Source organism: Protopterus annectens, chromosome 5.part0 (assembly GCF_019279795.1).
Source record: "Protopterus annectens isolate FY-2018-M chromosome 5.part0, PAN1.0, whole genome shotgun sequence".
In the NCBI taxonomy this organism is placed as follows: Eukaryota; Metazoa; Chordata; order Ceratodontiformes; family Protopteridae; genus Protopterus; species Protopterus annectens.
Genome location: NC_056735.1, coordinates 1,074,849,000 through 1,074,871,590, shown reverse-complemented (window position 1 = coordinate 1,074,871,590; position 22,591 = coordinate 1,074,849,000). Strand labels below are relative to the sequence as shown.

The 22,591-nt window shown below is 38.2% G+C and overlaps 1 protein-coding gene across 1 annotated transcript in view; it reads left to right on the top strand.

Moving 5' to 3' along the window:
- The window catches only part of LOC122802322 (interleukin-18 receptor 1-like), a 977,051-nt gene extending 955,263 nt beyond the window's left edge, over nucleotides 1–21,788 (top strand). The window contains exon 8 of the mRNA XM_044071963.1: nucleotides 21,631–21,788. Within this exon, the coding sequence (XP_043927898.1) occupies nucleotides 21,631–21,788 (158 nt within the window). The remainder of the gene's footprint in view (nucleotides 1–21,630) is intronic.
- The last annotated feature ends 803 nt before the right edge of the window (nucleotides 21,789–22,591 follow it).

Sequence of the window (22,591 nt, the reverse complement as noted above, 5' to 3'; positions counted from 1 at the left end):
AGTAGCTTTTCTAAATATACTTGAAGTGAATCCTGTTTTATCATTGTCCTTGGAGATGACAACATCAAGGAAATTATACTATATTCTGAATGTTGTGAAGTGAAGGTGAAAAAAGGGAAAATCTTGTTAATATAATCCACAAACTTCTTAGCTCTCCCTTCGCCAATTTTCCAAAGTATAAAAGTGTCGTCCAGATAGCAGAAATAACCGAACCAATGATTCTTAAAGGTGCTATTAAAAACGTGTTTCTTTTCCCAGGCGTATAAGACTAAATTAGCGTAAATCGGGGCACACGTAGCTCCCATAGCCATGCCTTGGGTCTGTTTATAATATTCCCCTTCAAACAAAAAATAATTATTAGAAATAATAAAATCCATGGTTGTCATGATAAAATTAATCATATTGCTGCTGAAAAGAATTAAATCCCTGATGGCCTCATGGAACAATGCTAAACCTTCTGTGTGTGGGATGGAGGTAAATAAATCCACCACATCCACTGTACCGAAGACCCCTTCTGTAGAAAACCATTCCCTTTTGAACTTAGACAAAAAATCCCACAAATCAAAAAATAAGTAGTCAATATCTTTAATTACATTTTTTAACATTCTGTCAATAAAGACACTTAAAGAATATGTGCTACTATATCTTGCAGAAATGATAACTCTAAAGGGCGGTTTTTCAACACACTTATGCACCTTAGGAATACCAAATGCCACAGGTATAGTAGGATGTTGGACTGACAAAAAGTTTAAAAGGTCTTCAGAGATAGCTCCTTGAAATAAGGAGTCCTCAAGGAAAAGATGAATTTTTCTATGTGCTATTGTAACCTTGTTGATGGAAGCAACCTGATATTTACCTGTATCTGTAAAAATTTCAATAAGTTGACTAACATAATCAATATTATTAAAATGACTACACCCCCACTCTTAACCAGTTTCATAATCCTAATGGAGTTGTCTTGACGTAACTTGTCCTTTTTGAGACGTTCTTCACTATTGCACCAATGGTCTAATAAACCTTCCTTTGAGTAGCTTCCATATCTAGCATCTTCTCCAGTTAATTGCCCATAGCCCAGCAGCAACAGGTCATCCTACCTAGTTGTAACTGCACAAGAGAGTTCATTTTCATTAGCAGATTTAATTGAACATGAACAGATTTGCATGTCTTTCAGACAAGATTTGTTCCAAAAGTGGGAACTATTGCACTGTTGAGGCTTCTGCATAAAGTACACCTCTAGCTGATGCCAATCCCTATCACATTTTTTCAAATAAAATGATCCTGGCCCCTTTATACAGGCATTTCAACTTTAATTTGCATGACTCTCACTACACAATAGCAATCCCCAGTGCAAGGAACTACAAGGGAGATGATGTATTGAGAATTCCTTTGGGATTTCAAGGCATGTGATGGGAACTCTAAAAAAAATCAACTCACTGCATCACTGCCCTACTTTCCATAACTACTGCTATGCAGACATAAAGCTAATGTTTCTCACATTTTGAAAGCTGTAAGGAATGTTCTCATTGTTTTTAAGTTTACTATAAGATCACTTTCTTGGTTAACTCTGTTAGGTGTTTTCCAGTTTATCAAAACACATTTTGTCTAAAAGTATTAGCTGCGCTGTTCAAATCACTTTCCACTATTATTGCCAATGTAAAGCTCAATAAAGACCATGGATTTTTAATCATAGATCTAAACACAATCAAGTCACATGAAATAAGTGGAAGAAAAAATAATGTGATCAATTTCTGGACTGGATCTTTGTTGCCACAGTAACATCAGCAGATACCTAGTAATTAACAATTAATGATATATTAATGATATAGACTGAGGAGCCTTAACTTAAGCCAGAGCAAAGGGAGAAGTTGTTTCAGGAATGATTTGCATGTAACAATAGTATAGGGGATGGTTTCTTAAACGAATGTTTATCCCACATTTGTGTTAATAGATGGAACAAGTGGTAAATGGGTTTTCTTTCTCCTTACTGTGAGAAGACTACCTTTTACTTGACTATTCAGGCTGGGGAACTACACAGGTCATCAGATGACCTAGCTATTACTGATATAGTTCAAAAAGTCAAGTTACTTTAACAAATGCATTGGCAGACATTTGGCTTTCTTTTCTTCTAAGGCAGTCCATGTCAAAGTTTTTGCTGTGTTGGTTTCAGCAGCAGGAACTGCACCCCCCCCCTCCGCATTGTTCCACTTTTCTAGACAGACTAGTGATCTTCATCAGCCTACAAAAGACTTTCCTAGCAGCTCAGTCATTACTGTCTAAAACTATGGTGAATGACAGCAGTCACAGCACTCATTTATTTTAATTTTGACCTTCAGAACACAGTAAATGATAATTTCCCATCTACTTTCTTTTTTACAAATGTAAGAATGCATTTCATAGGTTAGTACTAAGCTAATTGCCCTTGCGAGCCATTTTAAGCCTAGCCCATTATCCCTTGTGAGTCTCAAATTCTGTACCTTGTGTTTGTAAGGCAAACACCTTAACCATTAGGCCACCCTCCCAACCCTAACCAGCTTTCGTTTGTTCATCTTAAACAATTGAATTTCAATATCATGTTATATTTAGGCAGAGTTAGTTTCAAGTTGTCTGCAGGAGTTTTGCCCAATGTTTCAGTATATACTTCAGTATAAATGGTCCTGTGGTTTCCTTTTTCAGATAATGTTTTAATGATATGATATTTTATTCTAATACAGCAGTCTCAGCTTACAGTTGTAAGTACCAATGATGTGTTCTGAGTTTTACCTAATGAAAAACTAGAGTTGCAAAACAGTTGTGAAACTGTTTATAGTGACACAGCAATGTGTCAGAGTATCATAGAGTTTTAACAAGTATCAAGAAAGTACCATTGTGTAAGATGAGCTTACCATAACAGTAGATGTTTGAATGATCACTAATGCAGTAGCCTTAGCTATATAGATTATATCCTGTCAAGGATATAACAGACACTCAGCTTCCAAGGCTTCAGGGCACCTTCCTCGTGCCCTAGTTGTGAGCAGCTCGATAAGAGACAAGTTTGGGTGTGAAGCCCTTCAGAGCTCTCCTGCTAGCAGAGAGAGGGAGGCTGAGCCCTTAAAGAACAATGCTAGGAATGAGAAAAATAAATGTCCACACACTGGCAGAAAACAACACCAATAACAACAGTACTGGCTGGCACCCCACCTAAGTACCATGTTCAATCATAGCCTCACCTCAGGCTTTGTGCCTGCTGAATGGCGCACAGCAACGGTTATCCCACTCCACAAGGGGGGGAGCCACCACGGACCCCGGGAACTACCGCCCCATTAGCCTGGTGAGCCTGGTCTGCAACGCCATGGAACGTATCATCATGGAACTTATAAACAAAGACATTGGTAATATCCAAACTCTGGATCCCACCCAGTTTGGGTTTGTAAAAGGCAGATCATGTCTCCTAAACCTGATAGACTTCTTTGAAGCAGTCACCAAAGCCATAGACAAGGGTAAGGTGGTTCACACAGCCTATCTAGATCTTGCCAAGGCTTTCGACACCATCCCCTCCACTCTGGAATTATAGATAAACTCACTAAATTAGGTATAAATCCCTATGTCACAAGATGGGCTGCCAACTGGCTCACTGACAGAACCCACACTGTGAAAGTAGCAGACTCCAAATCCAACTTCTGTCCAGTGACAAGTGGAGTACCACAGGGTTCATTCCTGGGTCCTCTCCTGTTTGTTATCTACTTCTCTGAAGTACAGGCTAACACAGAAGGTCTTTGGCTAATGAAGTTCGCAGATGACTGCAAACTTGGACCCATAATCGAAACTCCTAACGATGTGGACATCCTACAAAAGGGCCTTACTGAGACAGATGCCTGGTGTCAAAGCCATGGCCTCAAGCTCAATGCCAAAAAGTGCATTGTCATCCCCTTTGGTAAAAACTCTGTACCCATGAACTACAACATAGGCGGTAGTATACTTAACACCAAAAGTGTGATAACAGACCTTGGGACACAGATGGACAGTAGTCTCTCCTTTGATAATCACAGCGCCGCAGTAGTCAGGAAATGCACACCTCATCAAAAAAGGTTTCTCATCCAGAAAAAAAGAGGTTATTGTTCCCTTCTACTCATCACTCATTAGACCCATTATAGAGTACAACGCCCCTTTTGGTATTTACCTCACAAGACATCTACAACAACTGGAAAGGCCGCAGAAATACCTCACAAAGAGGATTACTGGCCTCAAACAGATGCCATACGCAGACTGTCTCAAAAAACTCCAGCTTTACTCCGTCGCATATCGCCTACTCAGAGGTGATCTCTGCCTAATATACCCATGTCAAACCCAGAGCTGTTGGACATGCTCCACTTAAAGAAATCCCAATCCCTCCGAGCTACACACTCTAGGGACCTAAACCTTGTCACCACAATAAACAGAACATGCCAGAGGGATAGATTCCTGTCCCAGAGACTTCCCATACTCTGGAATAAACTACCTATAATATATCAAACAAAGCACCTCATTAGTACTCTTCAAGAAAAATCTTGATGATTGGATGGGAAATAGGAAATTCACCCCAGGGATCACGTCTGTGGCTCTGCTCGACAGTGGTACAGGAAAATAATTTTCTTGGGTGGCAAAAGCCAGGGTACCTTTTTGGCTGGGATTGTATAGGCCCCAGGGCTGATAGCCTAGTACCTACCTATGAACCTATGAATCTATAAACAAGGGGGATGGATGGAGGGTGCAGCAACTTCCGCAGTGATCATTTGAACAACTGTTATGGTAAGTTCAACTTACACACTGTACTATGTTCTTCATGTTGATCACTGTAGTAGTAACCTTAGCTATATTGGTAGATTACTTTAGCTAACTATATTTGGGAGGAAGAAGGAAAAGAGTCCAGGAGCACCTGGAGAATGGTCCTAGTAAAACTTGATCTAGACCTAGAGAAGTAATCAAAGCTTATATTGCTTTGCAAAAATTTGTACTGAGGATCATGTACCAATTCTAGAATACTTCTACAATCCAACCCTTTCCAAAAAGCCATAGATGAAGCCAAGGCCCTGGTAGGGTGGGCCTTGACTCTGCCTGGAACAGATTTGTCATGGTGAGTAGAGCAAAAGGTAATAGATTTAGACAACCATTTGGAAAGAGTCTGTGTTGATACAGGTTGTCTTTGATTCTTATCGTCACAAGAAATGAACAATTGATCTGAAGATCTGAAAGATTTAGTTCTGTCAAGATATTACCTGAGTTGTCTGTGGACATACAAGGTATGGAGTATCCTTTCTCCCTCATTTTTAGGTTCAGGAAAGAAAACATGGAGATGAATAGTTTGGCGTAAAGTAAACTCAAATGCCACTTTAGGCGTAAAAGAAGGATTTGTTTTCAAGAAACCTTTCCTCATGGAAAACAAGATAGGGTTGACTAACTATAAAGCTTACAACTTGGATGCCTTGCTTGCAGAGGTCAGAGCAATCAGTAAAACAGTTTTCCATGCTAATAACTTCAACTCAGCCAAATTAGCTGGTTCAAATGGAACAAGTGTTAGCTTCTCCAACACAAAATTAAAATCCCAAGGAGGGGCCACTGGTTTACTTGGAGGGATATTATGCAAAATCCCTTTCAAGAACATTTTGTCATGAGAGACTGCCTTGAAAGAGGAGGATCCATGGATAGACATGCTGAAATGGCTAATAAATGAACCTGGATAGAGGAATAAGAAAGGCCATAGGTTAGTAACGCACACAAATAGTGTAAATCCAGAATACAACTATCCCTGAATGGGTGCTGGTTATGTTATTGGTACCAACTAGAAAAACTTTTCCATTTGCTAATATGTGGTTTTCAAGTAGCAAGCTTTCTTGCCTTACCTCCATTAGTACCTGCTACACATCCTCAGAAAACAGGTGCATTAAAGGAATTAAGATCCTATCATCCAGGCAGTCAACTGAAGATGATTGATGCCAGGGTGTATCACACACCCCTGTTCTTCTATGACTATATCCATTCTGAGATTAAGCTTGTGACAATTGCCACAGGCCATTTTCAAGCAAAGAGAGTACCATGGTTGCCTGGGCCAGGAGGGAGTAACCACAATGATCTTGGGGGATTCCTTCTGAATCTTCAGAACTACCCTGGATTTTTCTGGAAAGGGTGGAAAGGCATACAGGAACATTCCTGTGTAAAAAAAGAAAAGGCATCTGTCTTCAATGCCTTCTTGCATTGAGATCTGAAACAGAATTGTGTCAGTTGATTGTTCAGAGAGGAGGCAAAGCGGTTTACTTGAAGAACTCCCCACAGATGGCTCAAATCTTGAAAGACCCCCTAATCTAGTTCCATTTGTGAGGGGCTGACCTGACTGTGCTCAGTCTGCCTGCCACACAGTTTTGCTCTGACAGAATGTAGGGTGTCTATAGAGTGAGAGTGTGATGTGAAGCTATATCTCAAGATAACATGGCTAATCTGCAAAGGGCTTAAGACCTGGTCATCCATTGTTTGGTGATGTACCACATGACTGTGGTATTGTATGTAAACACTTAAAGAGGTCCTGAGGAACAAAGATGATTCACAGAGTTGAGTGCTTTGGTCAGGGAAAGCATCTCCTTTATAATTATGTGCTTGCATCTACTCTTGGTGTCCCACAGTTGCTGCACTTTTATCCCTCCAGAAAATTCTCTCTCATGCAATGTCAAAATTGTGTGTAGTGACTGCTTCTGAGCAGGGATGGAGAAGGAGAGACCTGTGTTTAAGGATATCTGCTGTCTCTACCAAAACATTTCTCTCCTGCAAACTGTAGTACTGAGATCTGAAAAGATAAAAGGTGTTGATACTGGGACCAAAGATATTTCAGATACCACTGTATCTTTCTCATGTTGAGTCTTGCCAGAGGCATCATGAGAATCATAGATGCTGCTTGACCCAAAATTCTGAGATATTCCCTTGCAGTGGCTGAAGTCTGTGTGGAAAACCTTAGAAATAAAGCTAGAAGAGATCTATTTTTTTTTTCCTGTGCAAGAAAAGCTGTTTGAACTGAGGTGTCTAGTTGACATCCCAGGAACACAATCTTGCATGAGGGAGTCAATAAAGACTTCTGTGTGTTCCTTTGGAATCACAGCTTGTGCAAGAGATATCTCAAATAAGAGAGAGACTTTTTTTGAAAAAAGACTCTGCAAGGATATGCAAGGCTTCTAAATATGGAAAAATATGGACACCCTGTAGCCTGCAATGAGCTATAACTGAAGTCAGGCATTTTCTGAACATTCTTGGTGCAGTGGATAGTCCAAAGGGTAAGGAAGAGAATGGATAGTGTCATCCTGACACACAAAACCTTAAGAATCACCTGAAGTCAGGATGAATAGAGATGTGATGATAAGCATCCTTTATGTCTAGGGTTAACAGGAAACTTAATAGAGGAATATGAGATGACAGGTTAAAAAGTGACATCATTTTGAATTTGGGCACTATCACAAACAGGTTTAGGAAAGAAACATCCAGAACTGATATCTTTTTTACCACTAAGAACATCCTTGAATAAACTGTCTCCCTCACCTGTGAAGGAGGAGCTGGTTGTATCACTTGTTGGGACAGCATGTGATGAAGAAATGGAGGAAATAAAAGAGTTTGGTCTGCAGGATGAAGAAACCTGTGCAGTAGAAGAAATTAAGTTATGTAAGGCATTTTTTTTCTTCACAAGAAAAAACTGAAAATAAAACATTCCTTATACTGTCACAATATGTCAGAACAAACTTTAACACATCAGCCTGACAATTTAAAATTCTGGGCATCAAAGTTGCAGAAGTATGCACTTTTTCCCCATAACTATCAATAAATGTCCCTATCCTTATTAGAAAGAGCAAGATTGGAATTAACTAAGTGTTTAGCAATAGTGGAGTCAACTAAGGGGGTCTATATTAGAACACCGAACATTTAAAATGTTGAGTGTTCTAATATCGACCTGTTTTCAGCGAATGCTGAAAATATCGAAGAAACAGAAAACCAAATTTTTTCCTAGGGAAAGAATTTGGTTGTCCGTTTCTGTTGCTTCTGTATTTTCAGTGCTCTGGTGGAAAGTTATGGGTCGGGTTCAGGTAAGTGTGCGATTGAGTGCGGGTTAGGTTACTTAGGGTTAGGGTGCAGGTTAGGTAAGTGTGCGATTGTGTGGACAAGAGGGTTAGGGCGGGTTAGGTGAGTTAGGGTTAGAGCGTGGGTTTGGTATGTGTGTGATTGCGTGGATGTGAGGGTTAGGGCGGGTTAGGTGAGTTAGGGTTAGGGCGTGGGTCAGGTAAGTGTGTGATTGTGTGGACGTGAGGGTTAGGGCAGGGTAGGTGAGTTAGGGTTAGGGCGCGGGTGAGGTGAGTGTGTGATAGTGACGGACCTTAGGGTTAAGGTTTGGGTTAAGGTAAGTGGATAGTTAGTGGTGTGTGTATAGTTTAGTGTAGGGTTAGGTGTAAGAGTTTAGGTGTATGTGTGTGGATTGCTGTTTGTTTGGTGTGCTTGTGTTGTGTGTATGTCTTTTGGAACAGCAAATTTTTCCCTAGGAAAAAATTTGCTGTTCTGAATGTTCGATATTTAATATTTTCGATTGGTAGGGTTTGATATTAGAACACTAGACATTCTGAATGTTCGGTGTTCTAATATAGACCCAACTAAGGCTATAGCTATTGGATCAGGTTTGGGAATAGTGTATACTCATTTAAAATACTGACAAACTTTATAGATCCTGTCTTCCTTATTAGGGACAGCTGGATAACTATCAGGAAAATAGTCAGCAGTAAGACACACATCCTCTAAAGCAAACAGGACAGGAGGAATGAGTGTAGCTTCTGGAAATTCCTTCTATATCAGCTCACAATATTTTCTAAGGGACTGAGAAACCTCAGTGTTCTTCCACTGAAAATGCTGGTCCATTCTAACAACAGTCTTAGAGAAAGAGAATCCCTCACAGGAAGAATCAGAAACTGAGCTCTCCCCTGAGTCTGAATCAGAAATCTAAGGACAAAACCCTGAATCCATCCCTGCATCTTACTGTTCAGATTTAGAATCTTGAATCTCTTCAGGAAAAGAGTCAGCCATCTTTCTTTTACTGAAGCCTACTCTACAAGAAGGATCAATAGCCTTAATCAAATCCTGAGCCAGTCTTAGTAAACTACTCCTATCCAAAAGGAATGTGAGGAAGAGTAGATACATGTTTGGTTTTCTGCTTCTTTTTGACAGGAGGAATGGGATGAGCTGTACTACTAATAGCACCCGCTGCTTGCCGAGGGATACTCAATATTCTGACATAACAGGGGAGCCTTCCCTGTTCCATCTCCGAACAACCAAGGACCAACAAGAGTGGCTCTCTCTTGCCCACTGAGGGGACTACAACAGCTGCAAAGGCATGGCTAATCCCCAATCCATAGTGTCTGCAGATGCTACACCAGAGGGATTTGGGGTAAAGCAAACAAATAGCCACAGCAGAATCACCCACTTGTGGCTGAAACAAATGTATTGCCTGCTGTGGTGGCAGAGGCTGTTTGCTTAACTTTTTCTTTTTGTGGCTGAAAGGACCGAGCAGGGAAAAACAATCTGTTCCGTGGTCAGACTGAAAATGGTGACTCTTTCCTGGAGAAGACAAGCAGCAAATGCAGTTAAAACTACCAGTCCAAAGAGATTATTTTTTTTCAAAAAGAAAAACACAGTAAAAAGCACTTTCAAACACCGTGGCAGCCCCACAATGGAAAATTCAACACAATTTTTCCACAGAAAATATGCTATCAATTAGTTTACACTACTTTCAAACTGACAGAAAAAAGGTGCTCCATATAAAAGTACATTACAGTCTCAAGACACTGAGTTAAACCACAACACTCCTAGATTTAAAATAACTTTCCTGAAGGGGAAAGTAATAAAACACCAGGAAATACAAGAAAATGGATTTTTCCCCAAAGTGAACTTATCTTCCCAACAAAGGAAAGTGCAAGCTGACCATTGATCCACAAAAGTCTCAAAGGAGTATACTCTTTTGCAGCAGTAAAGATCTGAAGGGCTTGGCACCCAAGCCTGTTTTTTTTAGTCAGCTCATCTTGAATTGCTTGAATGTTTGACATGTGGAAGTTGCTGTCTGTTATATCTTTGGCAGGATATAACCCATATAGCTAAGACTAGTGCAACAGTGATCACATGAAGACCATCAGTAGGCATTACCAACTATCAGATTTACCTATGGGTAGCTCTCTGACCAGAACCAGACAAGCACTGTACCCCCCCCCCCCAATATGTGCCGCAGTATAGTAGACAACTGAATTGAATATAATTGAAGAAAAAGCAAATGCTAAGTATTAAGCAAAAATGTGCAATGTTTTTCTGTATAAGAAGGTTTGAAGTCAGCTTCATAGCGAAAAGAATATTCAGATGATATTCTGCAGTCAGAGAAATGCTGTAGACAGAGAACAGTATTTATAATAATATCCAACATATATTGTAAAAACTTATGAGTCCTACAGTTTGACGGTAGAATAAGTCATAGGTAAGGGTACTGTGTTGTCTCAGTTTGGCTTACAGCTCAAAATTATTTCTCAAACAACTGTTAGAAGTATTGTCTTCATAAGGAATCTTTTTAAAAATATTGCACTAAAACAAATTGAAACAATTTATGTGGCAGAATGTCAGATAAGCAGTGTCTATAATTAATGAGTTTGTGAAATACAACAAATAATTATACTGAATAACATTTCACCTTGGTTATGAACAGGACAATCTAAGTTTAGCACCTATGTCACTTGAACAAAGACATTACTATAATGAAAACTTATGTCAATTTCAACTCTACGACAGGTGAGTAACTGAATGTCGGTGTAATGAGTAGCAACGGCACCTCACATTAAGGGGTTCTCCAGTTTGGTTCCCAAATGGAGTTTCTTCTGTGTGGAATCTTATGCCCTCTCTGTGTTAGTGTGTTTTTTTCCTGGCTGCTCTGGTTTTCTCCATTTCAAAAGATATGCAGTAAGCATATTGTTGGCTTCTGAACTGTTTGAAGTGGTATCCAAATGAATGTGTGATATTGAAGAAAGGCCTGACACTCTTCTTCTATTTCCCTGTTGCCTAGGACATTGCATGGATTCCAGTGGCTGTTGTTGTCAGCTGTTTGGATTGATGACTTACCATCCAATGTTACTGTATCTTATCTTTAAGAATGGATGACCCCTGCCAGTAATCGAGAATGTCTGGGCAGGGTCTTTAGCAGGATTTTCTAAAGGTTTTAAATGCTCTTTAAGGTGATTGTTTGCAGTTTTAACACCAAAGACAATTATCCTATCAGCAATAAATTATGATGCTCTTCAGACCCATAGTCTTTTACTGTTTTGCTAACATGGCTTGAAAGGCTAAATAGAGCCATATGACATTCTATATGTCCAACAAGCTTATGGAAACTTATCACAGCTGTATTGTATAATACTTTAGACAGGGTATGCAGGATGTGTGACGAGCTTTATATGATAGACAGAAGTTACCTTCTATGGTATGCATGCAGTCAGAGCACAGAGAGAATGGAAGCAATATAAGTTAGTTAGACACAATGCAGAAATAGCTAGGTTAAAAGGCAGAGAAAGAGCATTCTCCTTTGAACAGGTGTCTACTTGACTACTGATTTAAGGCAATGGCCGAGATAAGACAAGGAAGAAGCTAACCATAATGTATTTTATAATTGTCTTGTCCAAGTTCACTGCATTCTGAAAACAATTTGATTGTCTTTCAGTACAGAATACATTTTCATATTTCACATTTTCCTGGGGTGCATATGAATTTTTAGCCAGACAGTAGCATAAACCCTGTCAGCAGCTGTTGGAGGAAAGAATTTTCTTATGGCATGAGGGAGAGTTTAACAGCAATTTAAGGTGACTCATATCTGCAAATTTTCGTCAGACTATAGCGGGTGGTGGGAACTGATAAGGGAATGAACTAGATATGGAATCGTGTTTTGGTGCAGTCAAAACTTTTTTGTGGTAAAATATATGTGATCATTAATTCTGGTATAATGAGAACTTGAAAAAGGTATATTTTAAAGTGTGTTGCATGCAATTGCATTAGAAGTCCCATACCAGTAATAAAAACTGATTGTAATGTAGCTTGTCAGGTTAAAAAACTTATTACATCAAGTGACGCTTCCAGGTGCATGTGCAGTTAATACCTACTGATGCCTCTAGGCATCAAATCTTACTTGTTCATATTTGCATCAATAATTCCAAACCATGCTATGTACAAGGTTTTAAAAGATTTTCATCTTAAAGCTTACACAGTGGCAAACTCAACTGCATTAACATATGATCTTTGTCTAGTGCAGGTAAAGAGATATTAACTGCTGTTTTTTATGATATTAATTTATGTAGATATAATTTTCACATTTGTCTAAATATCTCAACAACCAAGTAACACAGGCAGAACTCCTTAGTGTCATATAAAACTCTCAGCTAGATGAATAAAATGCTGCTGACAGTATGTATGTAACTTGAGTGATTGCTTAGATATTGCAAGTTGTTTACAAAATATTACAAATGTAATAGTTACTGTGTTTACTGTGACTTATAAATTCTGTTTAAGACCTAGAACCTACATAATACCAGCACTACAAAAATAGTTTGTGCTGAAGGGTTTGCCATTTATACTCCTTTTATAACCCCTATGGTTCCAGAGATATGAAGATTTGTTTGAAATGTGGGGACATAATTTGATTCTGTCAAAAGGCATAGGCTCTACCCATTGGAAGTTACAGTGCAAATTTCCTGATCACCATTGGAGTGAATGAGTTAATATAGTGAAATATATGTGAACCCTCTGCATGGTACTTATTCACAAGAGACTATATATATATATATATATATATATATATATATATATTGAGACTTCCTAAAAAAACATTCTGAGGATGACAACAAGATGCTCAGGCACAAAGTGCACCTAAGAATGTCATTCTACTCAGCAGGCACCCTACCTAATACCCTAAGTAATGATCTTCATTCTCAGAATATCACCCTTCCGCCAAAAAGAACATCACTATAAACATACTCAGAATTTAGCTAGCTTTGACCCTCAAACTTTCATTAACCTACTGAAACATGTGAACTGGAATAGCCTAAAAAATCTCCCTAGATGAAGCAGTAAACTACTTTAGTGGCCTCTTTCTAGAAACCCTAAATAAACTCGCTCACCCTCATATAAAAAGGATAAAATTTAAATACACTCCTTGGCTAACAAAATCAACAAAGCAATTAATGCAAACCAGGGATAAATTCTGGAAACAGTGGCAAAAAACAAAAAATCCATCCACCCTACAAAACTACAGGCAACTCCATAACCAAGTTAACAAACAAGTAACTAAAGACAAAACAGAATATTACCTAAAATTCTAGTCCAAGAACAGAAATGACACTAAAAAATTCTGGACAGCCATGTCGTCAATTTTAAACCCTGACACTAAAGCCACTCCTACAACATTTCCAAACAAAACACACCCAGACATAGCCAATCTCTTTAACACTCATTTCATAAACACTGTATCTATTATCACATCCAATTTCACAAAACACTACAAAGATTCAAACTCCTCTTCAACAATCCCCCCCTTCCCATACCTCTCCCTCACCATCCTTTCTTCAGTCTATTGAAAATTCCAAAACTTTTCCATCTTTTTTCTCCTTGAAACCTGTCCCTACTGCCACCATGAAATGACTAGTCCTCAAACTCAAACCATGCTCTAATGCAGCAGAAGATTTGCCCACTAAGAATAGTGGCAGATACAATTGCCTACCCCATTACCATACTTATAAATAGATCTATCCTGAAACTTATGTCCCAAATACCTTGAAAAAGACATTTATTTTACCCCTCCACAAAAGCTGTGACCCCACAGATCCCTCAAATTATCATCTGATTGCTATTCTCTCCCCTATCTCCACGATTCTTGAAAAATGTTTACAAATTCAACTCCTTGGTTTTCTCACAAATAATCACATTCTGTCACCTACACAACATGGTTTAGATCAGGCCACAGCACAATGACAGCCTTAATCTCCTTCCTGGACATAATCAACAAGCCTAGGGACTTTGGTAAATATGTCTTATTCACCTTCTTAGATCTTCCTAAACCTTTCAATACCATTTCACATCCCCTTCTGAATAGACTTTCACTTAACTGGTTTGTAAGCTATCTACCTAATAGGAAGCAAGCAGTCAGGTGGAATTCCTCCCTCTCTTCTTATCTCCTCAACCCCAGTGGCATTCTCCAGAGGTCTGCATTGGGGTCCCTACTATTCAGCATCTTCATTAATTATCTACACCTATCACTCTCCCATGGCTCTCTTATTCAGTTTGTGGATGATTCTACAATCATTTGCTCCACAGACTCCATTCCCAGTCTCCAACATATTACCCAACTAGCATGTTCTTGCTTACCGACAATCACTTACTACTGAATCCTAACAAAATCAAGCTACTTCTTTTTACCCCTAAGAAAAATACCCACCTAAACAAAGACCAACTTTCTGCACTCTACCACAGCAAAACACCAGTCGAATTAGATTTCCATACTACATTACAAAAGTTATTATAGATGAATGCCTAAAATTTGATCTACATGTTCAACACAACATTAAAAACCTCACTAAAAGCTAGGCTTGCTGTATAGGCACAAACACTTTCTTAGCCCTACCACTAAAAAGACCCTTGCCATCACTTATCTTCTACCTTCTCCAACCTATGGAGCTTCATTACTCACCAACTTATTCTCTACCCTAAAATCAGAATTAGAAATTTGCTGCAATAAAATTGCTAGATTTGCTACAAATGCCTCTTAGTCTGCCCATCACTGTACTGCATTACACTCTCTAAATTGTCTTGAAATACCACACTATCTCTCCTACATCCAATTAACTTTAGCACATAAAATAGTACACAAACCATCGGTATGTCCTGCCCTCATCACCCTATTTAGCAACTACCTACCCAACAGATCCCTAAGATCTGAAAATAAACAACTTCTACAGATTCATAAGCCAAAATGACCTGCAGGCCAACTCCTATACTCCTATACTATAGCTAGGCTTTAGTACTCTTATTACTGTAACTGTTAGATCCAACCCACACATCATTCCTTTTAAAACTTCCTAATATAACTACCTCTGTTCCATTTAGACCTGTAACTGCTCTACACCTCTTGCCTTTAAGTCCTAACCTCTTCTTCTACTTTACCCCTTGTTCACCCTTACTTACTACCCAATTTGCTGCTAATTGTTATATATCCCATATATTTCTTAAGACTGAACTTTATCTGCACTTTATCATTTGGAAAGACATATTCCCTTTTATCTCTACTTACACAAATCCCCTTTTATCTCTACTTCTACTCCCAAGCAACTGTTATTATCCCTTCACAAAATGTATTATTGCTCAACTGTGCTGAATAAGTTTTGTAGGTATGTATGAATGCATGTATGCACAATCGCATGTATAGTGAATCTCTGAAGTTAACTTGCCTTTACATTTTTTTGCATGTTTTTGTATATATGTATGTACACACAATCATATGTATTTTGAAACTCTGAAGTTAACTTGGCTGTACAATGTATTTTAATTGTTCAAGATTGTTACATGCACTTTGAGCTTTTCTCCCCCAGGCCTCCACTGAAAAAGGGCTCTTACAACCCAGTGGATGATCCTGGTAATCAAATGCAATACATAAATAAATAAATGAATAAATAAGGGATTTAGTGAAATTCAGTTCTGAATCTGACTACAGACAACTGTATTCCTCAACAAATTGCATTTTGGTGATAACACTCTTGTAGTCACAGCATTGTTGCTTTGACTTGAGAACTGCTTAGAATTTTTGCTTTGGATATAATGTGAATTCAGTAGATATATTCTTCACATAGGCTGCATACCCCAGACAGAGAATAAGTAATTTATTACAGGTAATAGAAAGTGAGTATAATGCAGCATTCCAGGCTATGATAGTGAAATCCCTATGAAACCCTGCAGCATAGGTTACTAATAGACATAAGATTTCCATTTCATCCTTTGGTTATACAGTGCAACTCATTGCCAAGTTTAACTTCATGACATTATTCCCTCAGCACCTTGCAGTTTGGTGATGTCATGTTTGGAGTCACAAATATGTTGCTTTGTCTATGGAAATGTGAAAGTTCCTTAATACTGAAGTAATGACATCTCAGAAAATGCATGCTCTGCAGACTCTAGCTTAAACAAAAGTGATATAGCCACAACTAATTGGAACCGAATATAAGTAGCATACGAGACTAAGAGAGTGAAATGCCTGTGAAACAGCACACTTGGTACATATGTATAAAAGGCTTCAAGTGAGTTCCCCTTCAAAACCTCTTAAAACTTCAGTGGATGACAGCAGTATCCATCCATCCATCCATCTACCCACCCTTATGAGTTGCAGATCGGTCCTGGGAATGAACCAAGGAACAACCACTACCATCCACAGAGTTTATTGGGGAAGAGGAGAAAGCAGAAGTAGGTTACAAGACATTTCTTCTGTCTCACACACACACACACACACACACACACACACACACACACACACACACACACACACACACACACACTCCCCTAAAGAGAATTTAGAAATCAGCAGTATACCTACCACGTCTCTGGAATGTGGGAGGAAACTAGAGCATGAGCAAAACCCACATAAACACAGGAAAAAGAATCTACAAATAAGGCACACCAGCCAGGACCCAAACTGAAGAACTTCTTGCTGTGAGGTGGTAATGCTACCTTCTGTGTCACTATGCCATCCAGCAACAGTATGCCGAGGTATTAAATGGATAAAAGAATGTAATTTCATACATAGAGAATTCAGTGTAGCTAAACACTTTATTTATCTTCAGCGATGTATCCATTAAGCCCTAGAAGTTTTGTTCATGTTAAGTCTGCAGTCATAAACGTTTGCTTAGTCTAGATACGTGTGTAGTATTTTTACTTCTGATGTAACAATGCTGTACTAAAGATATATGTAAATATGTGATGCATATTTCTATCTAAAAGTAGTCCAATTGCTAGTGTTAATTGAATGTAATTTAATATGCCAGACTATGATGGCAAAATGCCTATCAAACTCATCATTTCAGAATTGTGTATTAAAAGCCGCACATCACTCCCCCATTTCAAACCTCAAAACAAAACTTTCAGAAGATGTCAGTATGATACAAGTGAATGTAGAAAAATGGCAGAAAAACTTTATGAATGAGGAAGTTAAGGAATACTAGAAAAAATAAGATGATGTGGAAATTTTATTACATTAATCCTTGGGAAGGATTGGGAAATTAAATTGTTGAGGATATAAGAAAAAGGAGGTCAAGATTTGGATGTGTTAAGACAAGTCAGAAATTGTTATGGAGACTATCAGTTAACAAATTTCCTATACAGGGAGTAGGTTATATAAGAAATATGTGATAGGTTGTGTATATATTGTGGACAAACAGAAACAGCACAGCCAGTTTTCAGCATATAAATAGATAAATAAAGTCCAGGATTAGGTATGTGAAGAAAATATTTTTATAAGCATAAAGAAGCAGTGGGTGTGAAAATGTATATGGTTTTATACGGATATTATGAGAAGGAATATGTAAGTATGAGAGAAAAAATTGACAAATTAATATTTTGGGTGATACAGGAAATTTGAAATACAAGATTAAGAAACTATCGCCCTATACGTCTGACTAGCCTGGTCTGCAAAGCTATGGAGCGTATCATCATGGAACTCATAAACAAAGACATTGGGAACCTCCAGACACTGGATCCTATCTAATTTGGCTTTGTTAAGGGCAGATCTTGCCTCTTGAACCTGGTCGACTTCTTTGAAACAGTCACCAAGGCCATAGATGAAGGGAAGGTAGTCCACACAGCCTACATGGACCTCGCAAAAGCCTTCGACACAATACCCCACTCAGGCATCATAAATAAGCTCACCAGCTTAAATATCAACCCCTATGTCATAAGATGGGTTGCAAACTGGCTCAGGGATAGAACCCACATGGTCAGAATTGCAGGTGCCATGTCAGACTCTAAACCAGTTACAAGTGGTGTCCCACAAGGCTCAGTCCTGGGACTTCTCTTGTTCGGTATATATTTCTCTGAGGTACAGGCTAACACGGGAGGACTATGGCTGACCAAGTTCGCAGATGACTGCAAACTGGGTGCCTTAATTGACTCTCCAACTGACACAAGCATCTTCCAAAAGGGTCTCACAGAGACGGATAACTGGTGCCAGAGCCATGGCCTAAAGCTAAATGCCAAAAAGTGCATAGTCATCCCCTTTGGGAAAAACAAAGTGCGCACTAATTACCACATAGGTGGCAATCCATTAAGTAAGGAAGAAGTAATTAGGGATTTGGGGACCCAAGCAGATAGTAATCTCTCCTTTGACAATCATGTTGCCAAAGTGGTTAGAAAGACCTTCTATATAGCCCACCTTATCACAAAAGGGTTTACATCTAGATCAAGAGAGGTCATTGTGCCCCTCTACTCATCACTCATTAGGCCCATAATTGAATACAATGCCCCATTTGGGATGTACCTTACCCGACACCTGCAGCAACTGGAAAGACCCCAAAAGTACCTCACCAAGAGGATCATGGGACTCAAACAGATGTCCTATGCAGTTAGGCTAAAGAAACTCCAGCTCTACTCAGTTGCTTACTGCCTACTCAGAGGCGATCTGTGCCTGACGTATAAAGCCATGTCCAATCTAGAATTAATGGACATGCTCCACCTCAGGAAATCCAAATCCCTTAGAGCTACATGCTCCAGGGACTTAAACCTCAGCACAGAAATAAATAGGACATGTTGGAGGGACAGATTCATATCCCAGAGGATCCCCTCACTCTGGAACAGAATCCCAATCCATGTTAGGCAGAGCCCCTCACTGACCCTCTTCAAGAGAAATCTTGAGTGGATGGGAGATCGTACGTTTACCCCTGGGATCTCTTCTGTGTCCCTGCTAGACAGAGGCACAGTAAACTAACCTTAAAAGGGATATCTTCTGTGACCTACTATACAGAGGCACAGTCAACTAATCTAAAAGGGAGGCGAAAGCCAAACACACTCTGGCTAGGCTTATAAATGCCCTAGGGCAGATAGCCTAGTATCAACCTATGAACCTATGAACCTATGAACATTGTTTTTTAATAAAAGAAGGACTCAGATATTTTGGAAAGGATACGATTTTGGTTATGGAAAAAGGGTGTGGGCAATGGTTAATTAAAATAAGTTTTGTGTTTTGATAAAAAAATGGTTATATCATTCTAAACATATATTTAGTGTAGTGTTATAAATATTATAAATATTGTAAATGTCTGGTTTACAGTACTGTAAATGTGCAAATAATGGAATTGTTGTAACAATGTTTAAAGTTATGTAAATAACATGTGTGGATGATATAACTAAAAAAAAACTTATATTTTCAATAGGTGCCATGGGATCTTTTACATCCACTTGAGCTACCAGCAACTCAAGGAGATGGAACATTGGTTTAACATCTCATCTAAAGGGTGGCTTATTCCGCAGTGCAGCATACTCTAGTGTTGTACTGAAGCATCTGCAATTTGAAAATTAATCTCATCATCTGGAGTGGGAACAGAACCTATAAACTTCTGACGATTTACTACCTAAAGCAAGCATGCTACCTGTAGAGCTACTGACACTGACCCTGTATTTTAATGCTGTTTCTTTACTCCTAAGTTAAAATAAAATTTATAGAAGGTATTCAGAAACCATTAGCACACTGTGTTGTGTGAAACAGCATTGTGAGCAGTGACATGCAGGTAGGGGACGCTTCAAATGTACACCTAGTATGACTTCACCGCTGTGGAAAATAACATGGTATGCACTGTATACAAATGACTGCATAATGATATGCAAATTAGCATCAACATGATAATGAGAGCTATGATGATAGCAGACATGACGGTGTAGAAAGACAAACAGGCTGTGCCTCATTCCTAGGAGCAAATAAATCCAGAAATACTCGCCAAAGTAGAAAAAATGGTGTTTAATAAGACAAGAGAATCCACCAACATCGCACACAACAGATAGCAGGTTACCGGTTTTGTTTATCAATGTAAACTTCATCAAACAACATTCAAGTGCATTTCTAACATTTAAATATTCACACTCAAGTTCTAATTCGCTGAAACACTTAAAGCAACATAAACCCCTAAACTGCCTAAATAAAATCTACTATGTGTTCTATAAAATATGTGTTACATGGTAAATACAAAATGAATGCATTGAATTAAAACAACTGCATCACATTATTCACTTACAATATTACCAAAAATGTATATAACTACTTAAAATATGTTATAAAATGTGAAACACGTTTCTCACAGCATTCTGGTTCATTCATGAACTATATCTACTATAAAATCACTTAGAAAGGAGAAGCATTAATTTTCCTTCTCTATCTTCCTTCTTTCAAGTGCCTTTAATTTCAAAATTGGAACAACTGAAACTCTATCATTTATGCCCGGCCATCTATCAGCTTATAAAAATATCTGCCATTTTAATTCTTTAAGTTCTAAACTGGTACCCCATGGTGTCCTTTCATTAATTTCCACATGGTCGATTGCCATGAACTTGAATGAATGGCTGACATTTTCATGAATATGACAGGCTAGGGCATTATTAAGATTTTGTTTTTTAATAGCATATTCATGCTCATAAATTCTCTGATTAAATCTCCTCTCAATTTTTCCTATATAAAAACTGAGCATAGTTCACAAATGGCAAAATATACTATAGCTTTTGAGTTACAATTGTATCTAGCTTTAATTTTTATTTTGAAATTCTTGACTTCAAATTCATCTCCTGTTCTGACTTTATGGCACCAGTTACATGTTCCACACTTATACATACCAAAATGTACATGTGAGCAAGGAACTTGACTAGTTCTCAACAAGTCTTTCATGTTCCTACCTCTCCTATAGGTAATGATAGGTTTGTCACCTAAATGAGTTCTGATGTTAAAGTCTTCACTCAAAATTTCCCAGTTTTTATTAAAATCCCATCTTAAAGTGTGGAAATCATAAGTGAAAGTAATGGTGAAAGACCTTGTGAAACCAATTTCAGCCTCTGCTATTGTGTTATCAAAAGATGGAACACTGACAGAAGAGCCATTCAGTTGTTGTTGTGCAACTTCCTCCCTAAAAGATGGTAATTCACTTGGTCCTTTCTCTCTGTTAATAATGGGTCTAAAGAGTCCATTTTCTCTTTTTCTAATGACCTCTTCTATTAAATTATTGATTAAATCTACTGGGTAAGCCCTTTTTATAAACATGGATCTCAGATTGGAACATTCATTTAAGAAATCTTCCTGTCTAGACACCATACAAGCAGCTCTCACCAATTGCCCCTTTACAACTGACCTTTTTTTATGTTCCAGGTGTGAACTGCTGTAGTGTAAGAAGGAATTCGAATAGGTTTTCTTTCTATAAATTGTTGTTGCGTATACTTCATAATTCTCATTTTTAAACAAATGCACATCTAAATAGTCCATGTGGTACCTTATTTACTACTCAAGTAAAATGCAGGAACGTAGTTGTAGTGTTAATATATTCTAAAAATTCTTCGAAAACTTTTAAGGATCCTTTCCAAATAATGCTGATGTCATCCTGAAACCTGTAATAAACTTTTATATGGATATGATAGTTAGATTGAAAGACATACTTCCTTTCCCTGTATGCCATGACACTATTGGCATATGCTCCCCCACAAGTCGATCCCATGGCTATTCCAATTAACTGTAGGTAATATTTATTATCAAATGATATACAATTGTTTGTTAATGCTACCTCCAAAAGTTCCATTATAAGATTTATTTTGTTGTGGTCTACTTTATGATGTTCTAACAATAGCTCATTAACCCAATGTAAACCAATATCTCGTGGAATTACTGTATACAGGTCTATACAGGTCCCTAACATCAACAGTGACCAATATGTCATTCACATCATATTCTGTTTTATTGATATGCTCTAAAAATGTCCTGGAATCCTTGCAGATTTGACTCTCCTTCTTTAATATTGTCTTGAGTTCGTAATGTAGGTACTGGACACATGCAGGTATTATAGAATTTCTACCATCCACAAGGGGCCTCAAGGGGGCTTCACAAAGCCCCTTGTGGATTTTAGGAATGCCAAAGAATAAGGGAATTTTAGGGGTTATGATGTTTAGGTAGTTGTAAAGGTTAATGTCTATTCTTTTTCCAAAAAAATATCAGTCAGTTGACAAAATATTTCCTTATAAGCCCCGATCAACTCGTTAATGGAGACTTTCTTATAACTGTCCATTTCTAAAATAGCTTGCATTAAATTACTGTACACATCAATATATATCACAAACACCCTACCCTCCTTATCTGGTTTCATAATTCTGACATTCTTGTTCTTTAAGTACCTCAAAATGTTTGACTCGTCCTCACTCAAATTCATACTGTCAACCTTATCTTTATGTTTATATAAATTGTGAAGATCCAGTTCACACAATTTCTCATAAATTACAAGCTTTAGGTGCAAAGGAGGGTTATAAGTAGAGCTGATAGAAT